Here is a 24,026-nt window from a genome sequence, read left to right as displayed (position 1 = left end):
AAAACCAAGTAGGGGAGGCAGGCTGAAATGCCGAAAATTAACAGCTGCCATTCTTATATGAACTGCTAGGACTGCTACCTCAGTTTACAAGGCACACTCCAAATTAAAATTAACAAGCAAAAATATTTTAAAGCATGAGTCTAAGCAGACTCTCTTCGTTCCTCTAATTTTCCTATACAAGCATGCAATTTTCATCGGTTTCATCCCAAGCAGACTTTCATATTGAAACACCCCTCCAAGTCTGCTCTACATGTCCTTCAACCTTCTCCTTTCTTCATACTCCCATCTCTCTAAAGCACACAGCTCCCAAACTGCGATGGCTCCAAACTTCCACAAGAGAAAGATAAAGCATGTTTTAAAAAACACATAAGTAAAAAACCAGAATCTAGATGGTAAGTTGCCAAATGTCAGGACAGGAAGAAGACAAAAACATGCCCCACCCTCCTCCTATGACAAGGATTAAGAAAGTATTTATTCTATAAATATTTTCATTTTGGGGGCTGAAAATGGTCTGGCATTGCTAAATAACATTATTATTCTGAAACAAAAGCTTGGCAAAAGACTTTTCATAAGTATTACATTTTAACTAAAATAAAGGAATAGAAACTAGGGTAACAGCATTTTTAATTCTTGAGGTTCCCAGCAAAAGAAAATTAAGTAACTTTAGCATTTTTCTTGAAGAACACAGGCAGAAATACAAGTATAATGATTCTTTCCATTTCTTAGTTACCAATATGGTATACCATGGCATAGACTTTTAAATAGAAAGAATGAACTATTGTAAAATTACTTCCAAAACAAGAAAATTGTTAATGTTTAATACAACTATATAAGGAAATGCCAACGTTAAGATCACACAATATCAACTTAGCTTGAGTGCTCATATTAAATATATCATTTATTTTCATATCTTTTCTATAAAGTACATCTGAATTATTATTGAATTTCTGCATCTTCTTAAAGGAAAGAAGATTTGCTTTAGGACAATCGAATTCTATGCTCTCTCTTCTGTTAACTGCAGCTTTGTAGTCAAATTTGGTCAGTCTGACAGAGATTTAACAATAACTATTTTCCTCCCAATTGAAATGTATAGAAAAGTTTAAGCTCTGTGTCTCTCAATAGAGATTTTTCTCCTTATTTGGCCTACAATAATATAAAAGAGCATTCATCCACTCAGATAACACCAACAACTAAATTGAAAACATCTATAGAAAGTAACCTGCTAAAAAGGAATGTTTGTCATTTCTGAAGATTTTAAGATACCCTCAATTCGCTTTTCGGTTCACTAGAAATTTCTTCTGTTACTGAGAAGATAAATTTCCCGTCAAACTAACAAAGACTCTTAAACCTAAAGCTGTATTAGAACAGTCTTTACCATGAGTCGGGGGGGGGGGGGGGGGAACACACCACTTTGCTAATATATCTTTAAAATTCAAAGGTAGCATCACATAATTCCACAAACCTACACATTCAGTCTGGGTTTTTAAACTGCAACTTAGTTTTCTCTGAGTGCTTACTCTAACACTTCTCCACTTTTCTGATTTCCTGGCAACCAGTTACCACCTTGCTCTTGCACTGTATCTCACAGAGAATACAGTGATGGCAACTGAGGCTTTCCAAAACCCCTGTAGAAGGGCAACTAACACGACTAGACTTCAATTCTGATCAATCATCCATTTTTCAAAGTAGGTTTTCCTCTCAAAAAGATTTCAGAAAGATAAATGTTATATGAACCAGAGTAAGAGGAATAGTGTTCTAGCAAAAGAATAGCCAAAAAGTATGTTTTTCCAACCTCAACATAATTATGGCACTGTAGTGATGCCTCTCTCAAGAGGTAATAATTTTCTAACCTATGCAAAGGATTGGGCAGTGATTACAACGCTATCCTGAAAAGAATTCCCATAGAAAATATTTTTACAACCTATTTTCCCCCTTTATTCCTAAAGTTTACTACTATCTCCTCTACTTAACTGACTTTTTGATTAACATTTTTATTATCAAATTTTCATTTTTGTGATACTCTTCCATTTTCCACAGTTTATACATTACAAACTACACAACACAAATTATAATACAAGTTATTTGACAGTTACCATGAAAATAAAATCTAGATCTTGAACAAACTTCCGCCCAACAACTTCTTGTATCCTACTAGCGATACTGACCAGACTTCAAACTTGGTAAATACATCTATTGGACTCACAGAAAAGTGCAACTCTGTGCCTCTGCTTTTGATCCTGAAGTTCACTATCATATGATCTGAAAATTTCCTGGGTTTGCTTCTATGTAGACCCAGAGCACATCAAGCATGACAACGCTGAGCTGCTCAACACCCCTCTCACACCTATACCCAAGATCCAAAATCTCTGCCAAAACCACCTGTAAAATTCAGTCAGCGAGGGCTTCTCTCAGCTGATATATAACAGATTCAGCTCTAACAAATTGGCTAGGAGGCTGTCAGCATCCTCTCTTAATCTGACAGCTCAATGACCAAAGCAGTCCCAGCAAGCAGCAAACCTAGCTTCAGTCTTCTCCAGTGCTCTGCTCTGATCTGTTGAGTGGAAGGGGCACAGTGCCCAAAAGGACACAGCTCAAGCATGTAAGACTTCAGGACAACATTCCGAGTAAATAGAGGTGACTCCCTGCAGCCTGAAGGAAGGTATCACAGCCCTGGAAAGAGCCAAGAATTGTTGCATACATCATGTAACTTAAATCCTACACAGCTTCTCAAGCGTGCATGCTGAACATTACAAATCCAACTCCAGAATTTAACTACTCCTGCTTTGTAAAGGACTTGGTGTATTATTCAAGGTCAAAGAATATGCTGCTGCTAAGTACTGCTACACCCAAGTCCTCAACTTGCATACAATTATTTCGCTGATACAAAAATACACAGGAATATAAATCAAATGTTAATATTAGGCAACAGTCTAACAATAATTTAGAATTTCCAAGAGCATCTTAAGAAGGCACTCTTCTCATAATATGAAGTATTAATCCAGCGCTCTCCTGTAATTCAAAACTGTTTGAAAACAATGATGGCTTAACTTCGTATCCACTGGTTGTATGCTAGATCAGGTATCAGCTACCCTGCAGTCAGCCTGAAGCCAGTATGAAGAGAGCCAGAGCCATGCTCTGAGAAACTCAGAAGAAATGAAATCAAGTGCCTATGCCCTAATGTGGACCAAACACTGATGGCTAATCCCGCAACACAACAGCAACCTCCAGTCAGGACACAATTCTGTTAGGTCCTGTTTTCATGATGCTGAATCACAGGAATAGTAGATTTTTCAGGGAAGAATAATATAATCCTGTAGATTGCCCTAAGTTTTCAATGACAGTACTATGTGACATAAATTGTATGTATTTTAGCATTTCAAGATTTAAAAACAAAACAAAACAAAAACCTTCATACAGTTAAAGAGAGAAAGAAAAAGGAGAAAAAAAAAAAGAAAAACTAATAATTATTCTTCGTATGTACTCATTCTATTTACTCCAGACTGGGATGCAGGAGTCTAGATATATAATTTATAGTTCAAGTCTTCTTTAAATGGAAAATTAAATCAAATCAGAGGTATGAATTCAAAACATATTAAGCACATTAAACCTCTGTTCCTTATGGGAATCAAGTTAAAGCTGCTTTAGTTCTGAATGACAGCATCCATTAAAGTTTGATGTACTTCAACTGATCTGCTTTAATGTCTTACCTCTAGTTTAACAAGCTAATAGACAATCCTATAGTTGCAAGTATAAATTGAGTCTAATACCACGCTCCAAGTGAGAAACATGCCTGCAGATTGGAGGAGAGAATGCGAGTATTTCTTGGTTCTTAACTTCCTTTCATTAACTTGGATCTGTTTAAAATAATAAAAGTTTTGCACATAGTTTTACAATCAGGTTTCTTGTATACCGTTTCAGGATAAGATTCATTTAAAAATATTACTCTCTCAGAGCTTTTACTCAAGAATTATAGAAGCAATTAGTCTGCTGACAGTTATTTACAACAAATTCAGCATTTCACTCTGGAAGCACAAGGCTAGAACATTCTTAGTGTTTATTAACACAATTACCCATTAAATTTGTTCTGCTTTTGCTTATAGGTTTTCACTTTTTACCCAAATTTTCTGCAATCTTTTTAGCCACACGTTAGACAAATCTAATGTGTGAAGCAAGCTAAAACAAGATGTTCATTGGCGGCCTCCCAAGTCATTAAACGCCTACCACAAGATTCCTCTCATACTCTCAGGATCAGACTGCAACTGGACAAAAAAGTCACTTTGTAATCTAAAGCCTGCTATTTCCTCATTCTTCTATTAAATATGAAAAAATCTTCAGTGAAGCAATGAATGCAGCAAAACCAGTATTTTCCCCAATAAGGACCGACACAGTTTAGGAAGGCTCAAAAGGTGGCTTAATGTAATTCACAAAATTTGGTGAGCAAAGAGATAAAAATATAAACAAGGTATGGTAAATATACTCTTATGGCAACCCATAAGGACTCAGAACAACATCAGTGTTGTAAGAGATGTGTTGAAATGACAGTAGGTAACACGATGAAGAAACTAATAACTAGTAGAAACTAGTAACTAGCAAATACTTACCAACATGAGAGGTTAGGCATGTGGCGTTCTGCATTTAATCTTTCACTGAATATAACCTTTCTGTAAAGTAACTTTTACTGCAAGCAAATGGATACTGAACTGACTTTTTGCCCAAGGCAGCAAAAGCTATGTGGTCCTGAAAACAACATACCATGAACACACACTTTCTTCCTGAGAACTGAGTGCAGATACTGTCCCAGATATTATGCAGAAATGAGTAACTGGAAGTCACTCTCAGGACCTGCAACAGAACTCTTCCAGATCCAGTGTATCTCATCAAGCATGCAATCAGCAGTAGCAAATAATGTTTTTATAATCCCAGCCAAAATGACAGAGCTCATTTATGTGCATCTTCCTTCTGAAATAACAACTTCGGACTGCGTAGAGAAAAAGAAATATGTCTTTCAGAAGTTAGGAAAATTTCTTACACAATTATGCCACCACCCACTACTACAGATCCCCAAGACTACAGCAAGCCTCCTGCATCTTTATTGCTCCTAACTTTGCCAAACTAATGGTTTGGGCTGAGATTTTCCAGTCTGGGCACTAGTGAACTAGTTCACATAACCACTTAGCTATTTACAGTAACACCATTGAGGACAAAACGTGCAATATATGTACGTTCCTACTCAAAGAAGTACGAGCTGCTGTACTTGATTCAGACTCAAGACTCATTTCAAGTCTGCTTATTAACCTGCCCCTGATGTAGCTGAAGCAAACACTAAGGAAAAGAACACGCTGTAGAGCAGCATACAGCAAAGTACAAGCCTTTTGTTGTATGAGCAGTCAGCTTCCAGCAAGAAAGCAGATCAGGGAGTTGAGAACCAGTTTAAACCAAGGCCCTTCACTGGTTTCGCGCAGTTGCTCAATTAGCCACCAACCACAATCTTCCTCCCCAAGTTAGTCCTATCCCTGGTGGGGAGCTGTGTTTCAAAATCAAGTTGTATTGGAAAGAGATTACTATCTTCCTTCAGTTGCCCTAGTTCTTCTGCTCTGATAAACCCTGAATAACAATTCCCTAATTAACTTTTCCATATGAGTCTGATTTTAGACCTCCCGCATCTTCCTTCAGCTTCCCCACCTTCCAACCCAAGGATTCCCAGTCTATTTTGTCTCTGTTCATTCAGTATTAGTGTTGTATCACCAACTTTCTTGACTCTCCTTCTCTTTACCTTTTCTAGTGCTACTGTATTCTTTCTGAGGTGGGAAGGGATCAGGACGGCACATAGACACTCAACATCTGAACATACCAGGGATTCATGAGGTTGACCAAGTCTGGCTTGCTCTCAGGTCTTGACTTCAGTAATTCACTTTAAAGTCATTCTAGTGACTTCGAATTTGCCTTTTTGCCTGCTCCTAAACTTGGAGCTGTTTCCAGGAGAACAGTGATGAAGATTCAAAGATTCTCCCCCTACCCTCAACCTGCACCAGAGTAAAGATCGTTCAAGAAGCCATCGCTGTCTGTAAATAGCTAGGGTTGTTTCTCTCCCATTTCCACCACATCAAAATTCAATGCTGATAGATGCAAACATAATTTTATCGCACAAGCTGCTCAGTATTATGAAATATTTTGCACTTCTGCACAGGTTAGCAATGGAACAGAACCAGGCTAAGCAATTTTGTATCATCAAACTGTCATCTGATGCTTCACTTTCCCTTGGGGGGAAAAAAAAGTTACTTGCGCACACTCTGTAGAAATGGACTTATGAGACCTTTATGGCTGTTAAAGACGCACATCGGAGACAGCTCTAGCAATAAAACAAAGGATGAAGTTTCCCCCATTTTTCTCCTGCTTAATTCAGTCCCTGAGGAGAAGGCTGCCCGCTTCTGGGGCAAGGGACGTGAAACTCACTCCAGAAAGAGGAGAGGTAGGAAGAAGGTGAAGTAAGAGTCGGTCAGGAGAACCACCGCAGGAAGAAGGAAAGCAGCATGGCAGCCAGGAGGAGAGGGACCCAGCCTGCAGCTTACCGGCTGCTCTGCTCAGCAGCACTGGGAGCAGGAGGAACGGCAGAGCTGGAATCAGCAGTGAGGAGACACACGAGACCTTGGAGAAAAATACTGGGAAAAAAAGACTAGACCAAGGGAGAAGGATGCACGGACTACAATACTGTATCAGTGGTGAGGAACGCAGCTGGCTGTGGAAACAGAAGGGAAGAGGGGGGGAAAAAAAGCAGGAGACACTAGCAAAGCTGAAGAGGGAAGAAAAGGTGTTGGTGAGGCAAGGAATGGGAAATGGGACAAAGAGTATAAAAAAAGAATGAGCTAGGTAGGAAAAGTAAGACTGAGGCAAAAAGACTACTCGAGGGGAAAGCAAAGGGCAAATACAGAAAATGTTAAGGGGGGAGAGACGCATAGAAAACACGCAACACAAACAACCCTCCCCTAACCTTGGCACAAAGTCCAGAGGCGCACCAACCCTCTGGCAAAAGTGCCCTCCTCTTCTACTCTTTTAAGCATTAGTTCCCATGAAAGTGAGGTTACTTAAGATGGCAGGCTAATGTCTGTGTTGGAACCAGAAGGTCGGAAAGAAGAAGAGAAAATGAGGCATAAGGGAGGAATGGAATCATTGCAAAGAAAAGAAGGGGCATAAGGAAGAAGCTTCTATTTCCAAGGATAGAAAATGGAAAAATATAAAGTACCTGTCAAACTCTTACCCTTTCAGCATGACCTTCAGGAATAAAACGTCAGATTTGTATGAAAAGAGAAGGCAGAAAAAGAGGAGGGCTCAAAGGGTATGTCAAGGGTGGTGAAAAGAACCTGGGACTGGCAATATGTGATACAATTAAACTGTAAAAATGGAGAAAACTCTCATGAAAGCAGGTGAAAAATCTGCAGAAGCTGATTGTAAGATTTTATTATAAGCATTCTAGCGTACAAAAGCAGCAGCAAAAGTAGTAAATATTGCTGCTGACAGACCCCATGATAGAATAGGAAAACGCGAGGAGAATCAAAAAAATGTATCAACAGAAGAAAAGCAAGCAGGAAGAAGAGGATATGAGAAGTCACAAATATCTACACATCAGATATCATAAGGAAGTCTAACCAACACAGTATGAAGGATACTACACAAAGAAGAAACTATATGACAAAGAAAAGGTTTAGAATAGGAATTAGAGACAACAGCGTTTGAAAAAAGACAACAAAAGAGCAGCTCTGCTAGTGAACATGAACATTTAAGTAGTATTGCCCCTGACTGAAGAGGCAAACACAATCTAATACATACAGCTAAGCGACCAGATGCATCATCTGCATTAAATTACAGAGGATGAACCAGAAGAGTTCACAGAAAGGGAGCCAGAGTCAGAGAAAGGATGACAAGCAAAAGATTAGAACTTACATGCAAGTAGCCTGGTAAAAAGGATTAAAAAAAACCCTACAAATAATATTTTTTTCCTACTCAGACCACAAATGTTTTACAATGGTTACTGAAATAACTGAATGTAATAAGACATTTTGTCCCAATCAACATGTCACTACTATACAATAGGATAACTCAGCCAAATAATCCAAGAAGTGCAACATGCACTTTGTTTCCACTCATTATGACATTTTCCACAGTTAGATAAAAATCAAAACAGCACGTCCTTTATCAGAGCTGATAAAAAGAGAGTAGGCCAAGGATTCTTCCTTTATGCTATTAACTGCCAAGACAGAACACATGTTTTTGTAATGCCCTACCTAAAAAACATAGAATAGACCTTTTATATTTGGCAAGAAGCATGAAAAAGTTTAGGCAAGGGGCCAGATGGTTTGTTAAAATGCATAATGGTATGGCTTAGCTTTGCTGAGGACCCACAAACAGTGTCCTGAGAATCTGGTCCCAATGCACTCTCTTCTTATTTAATATCCAACATCAGATTTTATCCCAAAAGGTATAAAAATGTATTTACATACACACCTCCCCCCAAATCTCTTATAAAAGACAAGAGCATATCCTATGCTGTAAAGACCACAATAATCTCCCACGAAGACAAAGCTACATTCAAAAGCAAAATAAAGTCTTTAATTCATACATGAAGTTACTTTAGCACAGCCTTTCATAAAAACAAGGCACGCTGCTGATCAGTGCTGCAGTGAGAGCTCTCAGGCACTCCTTGCTCCATACTGTCCCCTTCAGCTCTCCTCTCTTTCTTGCCACTGTCACCACCTGCTTATCCCATCACACACAAGCTATGTCCCCACCTAAGCAGCCCATTGCAGGGTTTCATATATATGCATGTTTATATGGCTTCCCTTTTGCCCCAGCTTTTTATGGCACAGTCGCTATCTGAGTAGCTGCACCTGGATTTTGCCACCAAAAAATAAAAAAAAAAATATCAAATCTCATAACAGATTTACATGACTTAGAAAAGCCCCTCAGTCTCTTATTCTACTGTGAGGATCCTTTTACCCCATTACCTTCAGATTTTTAGGTATTTTAAATGAACAAAATAAATTAATGTGATATGACACAGATTTGATGGAGCAACGGGACTCGATCATGAAAGAGACATTATAGATACCAAATAAAAAGACTGAATGACATTGAAGAAAATACAATGATAAATGGAAGTGTGAAAAGACACACTGATGAGTGCTATTTTATAAACCACAAATATTTTTTAAAAACCTCATTCAGGAAAAGCCATGCAAGGAAGATTCCTTCCTTTAAATTTTCTTTACTATTCATAGCATATGAATTGGACTGTATGCAACAACAGAGCAATTACTTTAAATACTGCCAATATTCTCACTGGTGATAATTGGTTGCTTCTTGCAAGAACATCTGTTCCATCTTTCTTAAGAAATGAAGTACAGACCCTGTTACCTAGACAACAGAATCCTTCTGAGCATCACGCACTATAAAAGGGCAATATCAACCTAAGTCACACTTCATATTCATTCTCCCCACCGCTCCCTTATCGGTGTTAATGCAACGGAATGCCATGACTTTTTAATATTAAGCCCACATTTATCAGATGACATAAACTCAGGCCCACTTTCACATGCATTAAAAGTAACAGCTGTGTTACTGCCCTTTGGCCAAGCAACAGCCACTTTGAGGCTTTGCATCCAGCCAGTTTCTACCACCGTGACCGCCAAGCTGTCAAGCTGAAAATGCTGCCACTTATGAGTACTCTGAGAGCAAGTCCTAGCAAATCTAGAAATCTCAGCTCAGTCCTCTTGAACATGGTGGAGAAACAGTCACCTTTACCACCATGCCCCTGGATTACTGGATGTATTCAAGTGCTATGGGGACTCATCCCACACCAGCACTCACTAATGCCCTCCAGCTAAATTAAGGAGAGTAACAGCAGATTAACCTTTGAAAGATGCCTTTTGTTGCCTTGGCAAACTCGGCACAATTTTGTAAATATTGATGAATTCTTAACAACAATGAAGTGCACCAGATGACAAATTCCTCTCCGTGCTTTAGTTAGATGGATGGATTTTTTTTTTTTTCCTGTGTGCATGTGATGGAGGACCAATGAACATGGAAGCTCAAGTGATGTGTGAAACCTAAAGATTAAGCACTCAGAAAGAAAAAGAGAGCTTGCTGGGGCAAAATAAGCTGCAAAACAACCACCACTCAACTATCGCCCTAAATTCATCTCACTTCATCTTCCTTCTGACAACACCCTCAACTAACTTTCCCTCCTCCTTCACCACCTTTTTGGCTGGGAGGAGTACCACTGTCCATCCTCAAATGCAGCTGTCCCTGTTGGGGGACAAAAATTCTGCAGGAAAACCCCTATAGCTTTTATGCATTTGGTTTTGCACATGCAATAGCAATAATGCCCTGGGTGTGTACTTAAAGCTTCAAGTTAGTCAGTACAAGTCAATAGCACCAGAAAACACCAAGCAAGAAAAGGAGAAAAGGCTGTTAAACCAAAATATAAGCAATCAGTTCACTACAGACCACACAAGAGAACCGAACGCTTTAGGACTTACTAATGCGAACATGACTAGTACTTTTATGGGAATGGTCTGATAAGTTATATTTCCACTAGTATGCAGAACAACACAGAAATAATTATATGAACATCTGACAAGCAAGTAGATGGCATTTTGAGCATTAACTAGAGTAACCAAGAGTACTAAGTTTAACCACAGAAGAGAAACATGGGGTTTTATTTGTTTTGCAGATTCTGCATTTTTAGAGGGGACTTCAAGGCCACTTAATTTGATAAGACAGAAATTGAGTGGTTTAAAGGAAGGCTTCTCTAGCAGCACCTTATACAGCAGTGTTTTGTAGGAGAAAGATAACATTTAAAATAGACCCAGTGGGATAAGAATATAGATCTGTTTTTCAGGCCCATCTGTGTTAAAAACAAACAAACAAAAACAACCGTATGAGTTCTGGAAATACTGAAGAAGGAAAATAAGAGCTTGAAAATGGTCTGGATTTGAGATGCCCAGAAGAAAGAAAAATTAAATAATCCATCTGGCCTCAGACTGAAAATGTGAACAATGGAGATAGCTGAAAATGATTAAAACTTAAAATCACCGTAGAATTCCTTATTTAGACTACAAGGCTTCAAGCAAGTTCAGTGAATTTCAGATGTAGAACAGTATAAAAGACAATTCAGTAGCAGTAAAATATTTTTTAGGCCACAAATATAATACATACTTAAGAGACAGTATGTAAAGCTCAGGGATCACCCATCCTCAGAAAAATAAAACAGACTAGATAAAACTTAGAAGAACAAAATCACTAACACATAACAAAAATAACATAAAGAAGGAACAATTATTAGTCTGAAATGCAAAGATATTAAGGCAAATGAGGATACTGAACAAACTTTGGAGTTTGGTCAGGGAGAGATCATTAATCACAGTAATAAGAAACTTTTTTAGAGTAGAAGCTTAGAGAAGTCAAACCAAGACAGAGCTAGTGGACAGGAAACCACTGTATTGCCTGTAAATATTAAAGGCATCTGGAGATAAAGGGAGAAGAAAGCAAGAAAAATAGTACAAAAGGCAACTGAGGTAAAAAAGAAACTAGAGTAATCTAATAAGCAAGTGAAAATATGGAAAGACAATGAGAGTTGAGAAACAAAACTCTACAGGGACCATGGGATGGGATAAGTTCATTAGCACAGAAAAAAAAAGACAGAGGCTTCCTCAAGTGTCTTCAAGAACTGGCAGCAGATCTCATATTTCGTAACTGTCTATAATAAAAATTATTCTACTGATAGCTTCTTTCAATATGCTGTTAATGTATGCAAAAAACTGATGACTTTTTCCAGTAGTATAGCCTGTCAGGACTATCCTAACTTCAGTGTCCTCATGTGGCTGCATATGAAAAAGCTCAAGGTCAAGCACACCAAATATATACATATACCCACTATTTAGTACATACGCTACATACAGGCAACAGGCAGGTTTAAGGAAGGATCCTGACACTGCTAATGAGATAGGAAGGACAAGCATGATGCTCTTTCTACAGGGCAGAAGCATTTTGCCAGTCAGAAGGCCAAATGGGGCAGGGAACAAAACCATGATGCTCATACCTTTCTTATCAAAACGCAGACTAAGAAAACTCTACACAGTAATAACGTCACACTATAAGCCTGTGGACAAGATGCATCACAGAATTAAAGACATCCAGGCTATCCATTTAGTGACTAATGTACTATTAAATACAGTTTGGAAACAGGAAAGCTTCCCTGTGTCTCAAAATCCGCATACAATAATACATTGAGTCATCATAAAGACAAGAAAAATCCCAGTAAGATACAGTGGAAGCTGTATTTAAACAGAGCTATTTTTCAGCTTACCACAGAAATAGACACAGAGGTTCACAAGAAAACAAACACCACACAAACTTTTAACATAATGAAATTCAATTAAGTGAATAAAGTTTTAGTAGAAGGTTACATGACATTTTTCCCTTCAATAACAAAGCTGACTACAACTAACATACAAAAACCTGCAGAGTAAAACACAACTGTAGACTAAACCCACTATCCACTTAGCCATACACAGTGCTGAAACCAATGCCAAATGATATATTGAAAAAAGCAACCTTTTTATTAACGTTTCATCAAGGCCTAAAGATTTTTCCACTGACATTCCATTTTCAATCCAGCCATCTCTGTTCTGTATTAATTTATCCAGTTTAGGCACTACTACTAACATTTTATTTCTGCCTCAGACACTCAGTGGGCGCAGAGAAGCCTCACAAAGCTGGTGGGTCAGGATCAGCAGAGAGACCAGTAAGGATGACATTGTGTTGAGAGCACATTACAGAACCGCCTGATAAGGATGGGGAATTGGATGAAGTCTTCTCTACAACTCAAAGAAGTCTCTGAACCACAAACCCTGGTTCTTACGAAGAGACCTTGACCTCCCTGACATCCACTGGAAGGGCAACAGAGCAGGGCGCAAGCAACCCAGGTAGTTCTTGGAGGATATCAGAGACAACTTCTTGATATACAAACTGGATGGGCCAACAATGGTGGCACGCAGCTGTTCTCAAACAATGAAGAACTGGTTGGTGGCAGCTGTGGCTGTAGCAACCATCAACTAGTACAGTTCAAGATCCCGAGCGGAGTGAGGAAGGCAAGTAGCACAGCATAGACCTAGAGCTTCAGAAGAACAGACTTCAGCTTACTGAAGAAACTGGTAGGTGGCCATGGGAAGCAGCTCTGAAGAGCAAAGGAGCTCAGGAAAGCTGGCAGGTCTACTCAGAAATACAAATATCAGGAGACCAGCTAGGCTAAGCAGATTGGGAGAGCTCCAATGCAAGAAGGGCAGTATACAGAGGGGTGCAAACAGGGACAAGCTACATAACAGAAGTTTAGAAACATTGCCCAGGCATGTAGGGATGATGTCGGGAAAGCCAAGGCTCACCTTGAATTGACACTTGCAAGGAATGTTGAGGACAACAAGAGGAGCTTCTGCTACTACATTAGTTGTGAAAGGCTAAACAAGAAAATGTAAGCCTGTTGCTGAATGAAGTGGGCAATTTAGTAACAGTATCTGAAGACAGAAGTCCCAACTTAAAAAGAATCCATCTTCTGAAAACCCACACCATCACCTCTCAGTCTGAAGCATCAAAACCAGTCACATGTAATGTTAAATTAGAGAAAGGCACGCTCTAGAGTTATGTAAAGTCAATATAACAATTTTACAACTCCACACAGAATAAACTGAAAACATGTATAAACTAATTTTACTGGACTACAGGGAAAGTACAAATGGAGGAACATAACATGTAATGAGAAACAGAGAATGAGAAACAGAAGAGAAAAAGAAAGGTTTATGACAAATTCATAAAAGAACCCAAAATTTACAAAACATTCCAACAGAAGCTTTGAAACTCGTATGTTCATGTGTGCACACACACACACTCAGTCTTGTAGGGAGCATACAAGTTTGGCAAGTAAGTATTTAAAAAGATCTTTCCTCCATTATCTGCAACTCTGTTCATCTGAGTGATAAAGTAGCTATTTGCTTTCAGTGCATTGCTGCCTACAGCTTAACCTGATGAAGCTTAGCTTTGCTTTTTTGTTGATTTCTGTTGAAGGCACTGTCAGGTGGTTTTGCATTTGAGAGAATATTCTGGAATATTCTGGATCTGAAGTGAACAGCAAATTCAAAGTGAAAACAATTGAGCCTGAACACCACTGAACACCCATGTTCCCTAGTCAGCTGCACTGTGAATTTGTATTATATCCTAACTGATGTCAAGTACCAAATTCAAAGAGAAGTTTTGTCAGCTCACACTGTGTTAGAATGGGGTAAAAGCTTTCTTTTTCTTCCTCGTTTTAATGTACTTGCCATAGATTTGTTGATATTGCTCTCCTGCTTTGAACAGAGACGCAACTTCAAGAAAAGGAAAGTAACCTCTGTATGAAAAAAAAATTTCCAAATTTTATATTTAGAAAGCAATGGAGTGCTAAAAGCAGCGTTTCCCTTTTCCTTTCTCCTCTGCATGCTCTTTTTTGCTGCTGTTAAATTGGTGAAGGAGGTGGCTGTAGTTAGACAATGGAGCTGACTAGCTGCTTCAGATGATGCTCTACTTTCATTACAATTACTTGACAAAAGAATTATACTTCAAGCTGTGAAACTTACTTCCATAAACATTACAGTGCATTTATGGGCCGATAAGAAAAAAGTCAACTTAACCGATTAAAACAAAAATCTCTTTTTATTCCACAGATTTACTACCTGTGTACTTTTCTATTTAATGAAGTTAATGTTTCAGATACAATATAATAAAAAAAGACAAAAATTGTCCACAGAACCCTTTTGAAGAATAACCAAAGCAGGAATTTAAGTACTCACTTACACAAAAAGCATTTAAATTACACAGATTATACAAGATTAGGCCATGTAACGTAGAGAGCTCTTATTCTTCCTATGGCATGCAAAACATGAGTTGTCATGTAGCCGAACCAAAAACCTCCTTCCAGCTGATTCATACTTATAAAAATCACGATGCACAGACACTTCTAGCCAACACATGCCTTAACTCTTTAATAAAAATCCCTTCAAAAAAAATTTTTTTAAACTTATACTTATTTCACTACCTCCAGCTATTGAAAGAGGGAGTGGAGTTTCAAAGTTTCCACAATCAAATCTAAATCTTTTCTAATTAGGTAGAAGAGAATTTATGGGGAGATTTTACAATGCCAAATATTCAACACATTTATATTATCTTGGCAAGGGAAAAGAAGTTCTGACATTCAAAAGGAATCTCCTACAGCAAATTTACTCAGGGACACAGATTTTTTTTTTTTTTTTTTTAAAGCCTTGTTTTACCTAACCTCGCCTTAAACAAAGCCAGGGACCAAGGTTAGAAACCTATTTTCCTACATAACAGTAAATACTGCAAGCTGCTGTGATAGTCAAGGTCAAAGAAAAGGTCAATATAGCCAAAGCAGAGGACTTGTACCTATCATGAAATTCTATGTAACTGTACTTAAAGACAGCCAATGGCATTACAAATCTTCAAAGTGTTTTATTAATAGTTTAAAGTTATCATTATTCCCGTACAGCTGATCTTTTCTGCATTCCTAAGAGATGCAGAGACAGGTCAAACAGGTTATAAGGCCAGCCTGGTCCAGAGTCTCAAATAAAGTAGCTTCAGGCCTCATTCATTTGACTAAGGGGTTTCCAACCAGGGAGGTGAGAGCAGCTTGGAAGTGACATGCAGCACCTGACAGAGGTAAAAGCAGATGAGCTTTACCAGCTCTACCAGGAAGGCACGACACATCCCCTTGAGTGTCCCTGCACCGTGCTGCCAGCAGCACTGCTGAGAAGCACACGGCAAAGGCACAAAGTGCTTCAAAACGGAGACGGCAAGTCTAGCTGGACCTCCCTGGCTCAGCTTCAGCACCACAACACCACAGACCCCCAAAGCCAAAAGGAGAGAGATGCTGCCCCAGAAGAGCTGCCTGTGCACAAAGGAAGGCCATGGACAGCAGGGAGGCAGAAAACAACATAAATTCACTGACACAGAGCCTAGCTCTAGGGAGCTGACAAACACAAAAAGGTTAGAAAAACCTATTGTTTAACCTGTAAGGCTTTGAAAGCCTTGCCCACCCTCCAAAACTGAGGATGCCAAAATATTTGTACCCTCTAGCACTTCGTAACGTACATTGCCTCAATACACAAAAGGCCTGAGAATAATTCGTGCATGCTAAATTGTTCAAATGAGCTTTCAGTAACTCATTTAACATTACAGTCTGAATTATTTTAGCCTGTACCCATAAATGCAAGTATGAACACAAAGGCCAACTAATGCTCCCGCTAGTGTCCCACAGTGTACTGGCAACATTTCAAGGTCTCCCAGAGGGAGCAGCCTCTAGCAGCTTCACTAACAACCAGCACACACAGTTACAGGATGTGGCAACTAAAACGGTTACGCGTCCCAAACCCAACATTCATGCAGGGCAAAACTGCAATTCAGGGCACTCTTAAGCAAGGCTAGGAGAGAAATGCTGCTGGTTTGTGGCTCTACTTCTTCCATTTAAATCATCTGTAACAGCCTAGTCTAATTATTTTTTCCCCACAGAAAAAAAAGGCTACTGGGCTGTAAAAAAAAACCCTGCTATACAAAAATCCAATGAAGTTTAGAATTAAGATTACTATTTACAGAGAAGATGGCTAGAGTTGGTAATTTATCCTTGGCAGAGGGGAAGTTCTTGGTCTTTGGGGTGGGGAGAAAAGCTGGAAATGACCAGGAGCTGACAGACGAGCCTCCTAGGACCTAATTCAAGTCACTGGTTCATATGAAACCTTCAGTAGTAGTCATCTTTGTCTGCAGACTGTGCTTTAGGGGAAAAAAACTATCTTCTAGAAAGACATTCTTAAACCATCCTCTTCTAGGTCAAGAGTAATTTCAGAGCAAGACTGTATTTACTGCAAGTGACTATTACAAATACTTCACTGGTTTCCAGGACATTTTTACTACTCTATTAAATATACTTGCATGGAACTGTCTCAGTAAGAGAACAGCCAGAATACACTAAACACACTGACTGTTTTTCAGAGGAAAACTGAACTTATTTTTCATTTGTCACTGAATGTTTTGAAATTATGTGCAAGTCATACCAGGGAACTGTTATAAGTACTAGATTAAATGTGTGGTTTGGTGACAAACAGACCCAAAAAAAAAAAGAATTTGGGAATAAAGTTCAGACCCTTCAAAAATTTTCCAAGAACTTTGCATAAGATACCTAATCTCAGTGACCTGTCAGGAACCTCAGAAAAGCAACTCAGGATACAAGAGGGACTTGCAGCTGTTACTGAAACTTAGCAAACCAATGTTTCTTCATTGTATTTCACTGCCAAGTAGTACATAACACTGTTTTATTAGCACAAAATGTTTATCTGCTTTCTGCTTACTAGAAATACACCTGAAAGGCATGGCTCTATTTCTACCAAACGGACAGAAATGCTAGAAGACTGTTTTACAGAATCACAGAACCTTTCAGGTTGGAAGGGACCTCGAGATCCACCCCAGCCTCCCTGCTCAGGCATGGTCAGGTAGAGCAAGCTGCCCACAACTGTGTCCAGTCGAGCTCTAAGCATCTCCACAGACAGAGACTTCATAGGCCTCTCCGGGTAACCTGTTCCAGTGCTCGGTTACCCTCACAGTAAAGAAGTGCCTTTTCACATTCAGATGAAATTTCATGTATTTCAATGCATGCCCATTGCCTCTTGTACTGTCACTGGGCACCACCAAAAACAGTCTGGTTCTTACTTCTTCATTCCCTCCCATCAGGTATTTACATACATTGGCAAGATCCCCTAAGCCTTCTCTTCTCCAGGCTAAATGGTCCCAGCTCTCTCAGCCTCTCCTCATATGTTATATGCTCCAGTCCCTTCACGACCTTTACGGCCCCGCAGTGGGCTCACTCCAGTTGTTCCATGTGTCCCTCGTACTGGTGAGCCCAGGACTGGACCCAACACTCCAGGTATGGCCTCAACAGTACCGAACTAGACGGGAAGGATCACCTCCCTTGACTTGCTGGCAATGCTCTGCCTAATGCAGCCCAGTTCTTCTACACTCAGGGACAGGCTACATATCCAGATATTTTGAAAGTAGCCGGTGAATGGCACTGATTAAGAAAAGGCTTATAATTTTCTTTTCTCTGAATTAGTTTTTCCCCAAATCCTCAATTAGAAGTTTATAGTCCCTTCAACTGTGGAAAGCAAAGTACTTGAAGTAACCAGCATAATCCTCTCACAGGAAGGAAAGCCTTTGGGATAAGAAATCTCATATAAAGCTGTACTACCCTAGTGCTTTTTTGATAATCAAATACAACATTCCATTACCGTTAGCTGTTTGCAGACTTTTAAAGTTATAGCTATTGGTTCTTAACAGATGATGGCCAAGATACTCCACAGGCAAAAACAACCCTAACAAATAATACTCCTCTGGTCTGTTTCTTCTGTCTCCTCTTGTCATTCTAAGAAATCTATTTATATAACGTAAGGAGCAAAAAGTAAAACACAAAGGCAGCAGTATTGAACAGAGTCTTCCTTACCCTCCAAAAGTTAAGTTACCTTTTCAGCATAATGAAGAAAAACTTTTTCCAAAACATGCACTAGATTATTTATAAATCCAGTTTATTATCCTTGTCTATCTCCACACTTGATTATGTTTGACTCTTTAGTCTCCTTCTTCCAGATCAAAAAATACAGGAAAGCTTTTCCTGCATCAAGAAATCCAGCTCCTCACCCTAATACCCAGCAGCATAATCACATGCTCTTTTGTTGCGCAGGCTTCCAATGGTACCTTTAAACTACCTTGCAGTGAATGTACTCTGACATCCCACCTCTGAATGGAAAGGAACAGAGTTTTCTTAAGGTCTTATTGTCTAAAAATGTATTTTGTTTCTCTTCCAGGTTCTACAACACAAACTATTTTAACAAATTCCTAAAGCCATTTTGTCTATTAATAGCTCTAGGAATTCAGGACTACTTTTTTTTTTGCCTGCATTACAAAAGGAATTAGAAATCCCACCCTGATGTTCAAGCAATAAGGAAAACATTTCATTCGTCACTGGTTCCAAAATAAGCTAACACAAGTCTTGAGCTGAAAGAAGTGTCACATTTGTTAACTAAATAATCATGTAAAAGTAAGAACTCTATCATAGCTCTCATTCATATTTTACAGCTCTACTCTTCAAAAATGCTGTTGCTTAAGCCAAGCAATAATCTGCCTCGTAACAAGAGCATAGAAATAGATGGCATTTCAGTTATCTTCAGAATAGACTCAAGTTACAGGGAAGAAATTAGCTTACCACCACCACCACATCTTCAAGAATCCCCTCTAGTACTTTCATATTCAATACAACAGAATTGGCTGAAATATGGATTCCTTCAGCAGGTATCACCCTACAGTTGAAAGAAAGTAATCATCACTTGCCCCAGGAAGCACCACCTATATGGTGCTTTCACTGACATAAGCCTTCTTCTAGGAAAAGCTCATATTAATAGTGGTAAAGAAGGCCTTATGTTTTTCAAAGTCCTAAGCAAAGACAGACCAACTTAATCTGTAACATCAGAAGAGAGGAGTCATCTGCTTTTTCTCTTAGGGAAAGTTAGCCAGTAGATCTTATTCTGAGTGTCTAGGCAATACTACACACAAAATGGTCTTGGACTGCAAAACTGAATGCCTTTTAGTTCAGCAATATATTTCTTGAGCACATTGTCAAGTGTCTTCAGGTTACAGAATTATTAAAATATTCTGAACACACACAGAACCACATACACTGGTGCTTCTTTCATCTTCTCAGCTTCCACAGAATACGGGCAGGGTTTGGGGTTTGGGTTTCGTTTGGTTTGGGGTTTTTTTTGGTTTAGGGGTTTTTTGGGGGGGGGGTGGGGGGGGGGGGTGTAGGCAGGTCTTAAATGTAAAAAAAACCTACTCAAGGCATTTTAACGTGGCCTCTTTCCAGGCTGATAATCTTTATTTAATCAGTAACATTACCCTCTTTGTTACCTATCTAAGCCTTTAAATACAAAATTAACTATCAATGCATTAATTATAAGTCTGCTTCTCTTTATGGAAAATGCACTTGATTCTGCTTGTTTCTGTATGACAAAAAGTTCATATTTATTTTTCAACTATTTCACCTTTACCTTTTTCACATTTCTAATATTTGACCAACGTGAAATTTCACTGAGGCAAACAGTGATTTGCTACATTATCTCAGGTTATAGGGTTTTGCAATAAAGCCTGAAGAGTAAAATATCATTCAAGGAAGAATTACAGGAAGAACCATTGAGAGGATTCAAGCAACTTGCACAGTAAGTTGTGAAATTTCCCAGGCTGTACTGAGCTTTGTACAAAGATTCATCAACAAAAAAAAAGTTTTTGAAAAAAAAAAAGGCACAAGACTGAAATGATGATGTATCATCAGAAGAAAAAAAATAATCTGACACTCTCTACTTCCTCACGATGTTGTGTCCATGTATGACAGAACCAGCTCCATACCACAGTGCTATAGTGACAACAGGAAAGTCTCCTTCCGACTACTCCACACATCTTCTCCACAGTAGCAGAATTTAAAACAGACAAAGGACAAGAATCAAAGAAACAAAACACCTGCTCAATGCTGTCAAAACCAACTTTATAGTAACAAGAATATAATGTAGTACTGATGTTAAAAGAGGATTTCGTATTTCCTCCAAAGGCAGAAATATTAGCAAAAAGGTCACTGGGTAGGTTCTGTGTAAAGTGACTGACAGCAATGCAGCCACCTCTCAAATCCACAAGTGACCTTGACCTTACAGCGACAAGCACTTTAAAATGACAGTAGTTTTATCTACTAAGTCTCTTCATACAGAATTAACCATGGGCACTACACTAAACACAATACAGTGGTTTGTTCAGTTCATGAACATCCTGAGTTTCTAATGCCTTACATTGCATTGCACACCTAAATGCTGTATTTCAATGTAACACTACTAGATTATAAAAAGCTTTAGGCACAATCCTAACATACATTTCAACAGCCCTCAGCATAGTGACAGCATTAAAACAAGGTAAATATTTAATCAAGTGCACTTCTTTTGCAATGCAAGAAATTCTTGCATTACAAAATTTTAGTCACTATCCAGTACTTTGATGGTAATGCATATTTTCAGTCATAAAATAAACATTTAAAGATCAAATTCTACCTTCATATACAAACACCTAATTTTTACCAACTTTGAAGGAACGATGGGCACTACTGCACTCAAAAGCGTGCAATTTCTGAATCCATTTTTTCTCCTAAGATCCATGTAATAAAAATACAATTAAAGCTGTTTTATTTTGTTACGAAATTTCTCTGTACTTAGCAAAACAAATAAGGAATGTGGAGAACAAACTGTGCTCAGGTACTAAAGAAGAGTAAGCTACCATTAGTCTGAAATAAAATACATTATTAGCAAGCAAGACTTGTAATGACAGTTGTAATCCTTCAGAACCTTTTTCCTTCAAGTCATTTTAAAAACATCCCTTTTTAAAATAAATTTTCATTAGAAGGTTCACATGCATTTCCCTCTCAATACATAGAACGGATAAGCATTTTAAGAAAAGCTCATGTTTGAATAACTTCCATGCTTGCGCACTTTAAAGAAAACATTTAGATAATCTTTATGTTACATAATTCAGAGAAAATAAAATAATATTCAACAATAAAGTCAGTAAAAATACTTTCATTTATGTACACTTACTGCAATCTCTCTACAGGCCGACATGGATATCCCTGTACCTTCAATTTGCTTCAGTGCATACTCCTTTTCATCTTTTCTGTACCAAAAAAAAAAAAAAAAAAAAAAGAGAGAGAGGAATATTTTTAGCTCTGACTTATATTACACCAATCAATACAAGTATAATGATTTATTTTAATGTGGTCTGGATCAAGAAGCTGAAAAGCTGATTTTTTTAATGCATAAATTACACTTCAATATTAAAGACAAGTTTCCTTTTAATATAGACTTCAAAAATTCCAAACAAAAACTCTCACATAAAGAAACTTTGTTAACCTATATCCATTTCTCTCTGAAACCATAGAGATAACTGCAAATATGTCTACAGAGAACTTTGGAGGACGCTTTTCTCAAAATTCCAGGATTATTACCATGAAAAAGCTGCACAGTCATATTCCATGCCTGGAAAACTCTCTTAGAAAGGTTTTTACCTGAGTTTATCACCTATTGTCAATCCACTTTTACTTCTGAAAAGCTATTATTTTAAACTAATTATACTTATCACATAAGTGCTGGCTACTGACAGACCCCTACACAGCATATGAAACTGTGTGCTCTGAAGTACAAAGCCAGAGAATGTGAAAATGTTCAGCCCATACACATTCTTTTAAACAATCACAGTTTGAAGTGATTTAGAGGGAAGACCAACAGAACAAGAAAATGAAGTAGTATCTCGAAGCCCTTGCAGTACAATATAACCAGCTTACTGCCTACGGTAAGGTTTTGCAGGACTCGGCTATCACTGATAAATGTTGATAAGCACCAATACCCACAGTGCTGATGCACTTCTGCAGACTCATCAGTTACAATTCAACAGCCCACAAGCCCCCATCCAAATTCCCTATGGCATTTCTGGTAGACTTCAGTTTCCCCTTCTTCCAGTCCCAAATAATTTCGTTTCGCTATGCTGAAAAATTAACTTGAATTCATTTCAGCCTCTCTGGCTTTTAACTCCTGGCCTGTCTCCTGCCCAACTCCAGCCTCTTCCCCACCCTCCTCCAGACCCCCCATCTCTGAAATTCATGGGATGAGAAGTGGCTGAGTGGAGGAATGTGGGGAAAGGATGAGATTGACCAGAAATTATAACTGCCTAGACTTATTAGTAACTACAGGTGATCATTATTCTCAGTAATTTTCAGTAGCAGCTGAACCCACAATACATATCTATAGTTAACACTATGCTTGGCTTCCATTTTGCACTATGGTTTTTGAAGAAAAAAATGAAAGAAAAATTCCAGATGTATTCTGACTACATATGAAAACTCCATGCGCTGCAAGTTTTGCAAAAAGCGAATCCACCTTTGAAGTAGTAGTCACTCGGCAGCTATTCCAACCAGGAAACCTGAGTTCTGGTGCTGCACCTTAATTCAGAAATAGTTGTTATTCCTCTCTCAAACAAGCACTTGCATGAAGTCTTTAGAAATCTTTGAAAAGATATTGCCTCTAAATCAAAAAAACAGAGAAATTCAGTTTAATGGAATTACAATCTGCTTTATTTCATGCAGGGTGTTTCAGTGTGTTTGGGATTTGGTGCAACATTGATCCCTAAGGAAGCAAGACCAAGCCTATTAGGCTACAAGCTTGAAGGACCTCTTTCTCCAGATAGGTTTGGAGTAACAGAAGATACTTCTGCAGCTGAAACTAAAGGAATGGGTTACTTTGAGGTGACCTAAATGATTTTGGAACTGCCAAAGAGAGAAACACATTCTCATTCTGCACAGAATTTCCATGGAGAAACGGGAAGGACGGCAACTTACAACATGCCTTGCAACTAACCCCAAAATATTCACCCATTCAGATACTTAGATGCAAATCTTAACAACCAACACACGTGACAAACAAACATAACAAGATTGGACCCCCTCTTCTAAAACAAACTTTTATTCCTCTATGCTAATTAAAATGAAATAGCCTCATATCACAGTATTTTAAACATATAACTTTTGAATCTGTACTTGGTGGGGGAGGGGAAACACCCCAAACTTTTCAAGGGCAAAAGAAAGCCCAAGAAGTTACCATTCCTAAAATTAGGCCAAATACTGCATTAACAGCTCATAAGAGCTGCTTACCAAGTACACTTTCAGGATTAACTTCAGAAGTGGACACGTCTGCTTCCTAAGCAGAAGGATTCATCAGGATCTACTGACATGGTAATTCAAACTCCTTCCTTGCTCCCCACTGAGCAGCCCTTTATTTTCATGAATTAGTCATTTACAATAACTTGGC

General features: G+C 38.5%; 1 protein-coding gene across 2 annotated transcripts in view; it reads right to left on the bottom strand.

Moving 5' to 3' along the window:
• The window catches only part of CDK19 (cyclin dependent kinase 19), a 127,012-nt gene that overhangs the window by 86,076 nt on the left and 16,910 nt on the right, over positions 1-24,026 (bottom strand). For both annotated transcript variants that reach the window (XM_069805078.1, XM_069805079.1), the window contains exon 2: positions 21,765-21,840. In XM_069805078.1, the coding sequence (XP_069661179.1) occupies positions 21,765-21,840 (76 nt within the window). The remainder of the gene's footprint in view (positions 1-21,764; positions 21,841-24,026) is intronic.

This window comes from Haliaeetus albicilla, chromosome 17 (assembly GCF_947461875.1).
Source record: "Haliaeetus albicilla chromosome 17, bHalAlb1.1, whole genome shotgun sequence".
Lineage (NCBI taxonomy): Eukaryota > Metazoa > Chordata > Aves > Accipitriformes > Accipitridae > Haliaeetus > Haliaeetus albicilla.
The sequence above is the reverse complement of the archived record's forward strand: the minus strand, read 5'-3'. Positions and strand labels throughout refer to the sequence as shown.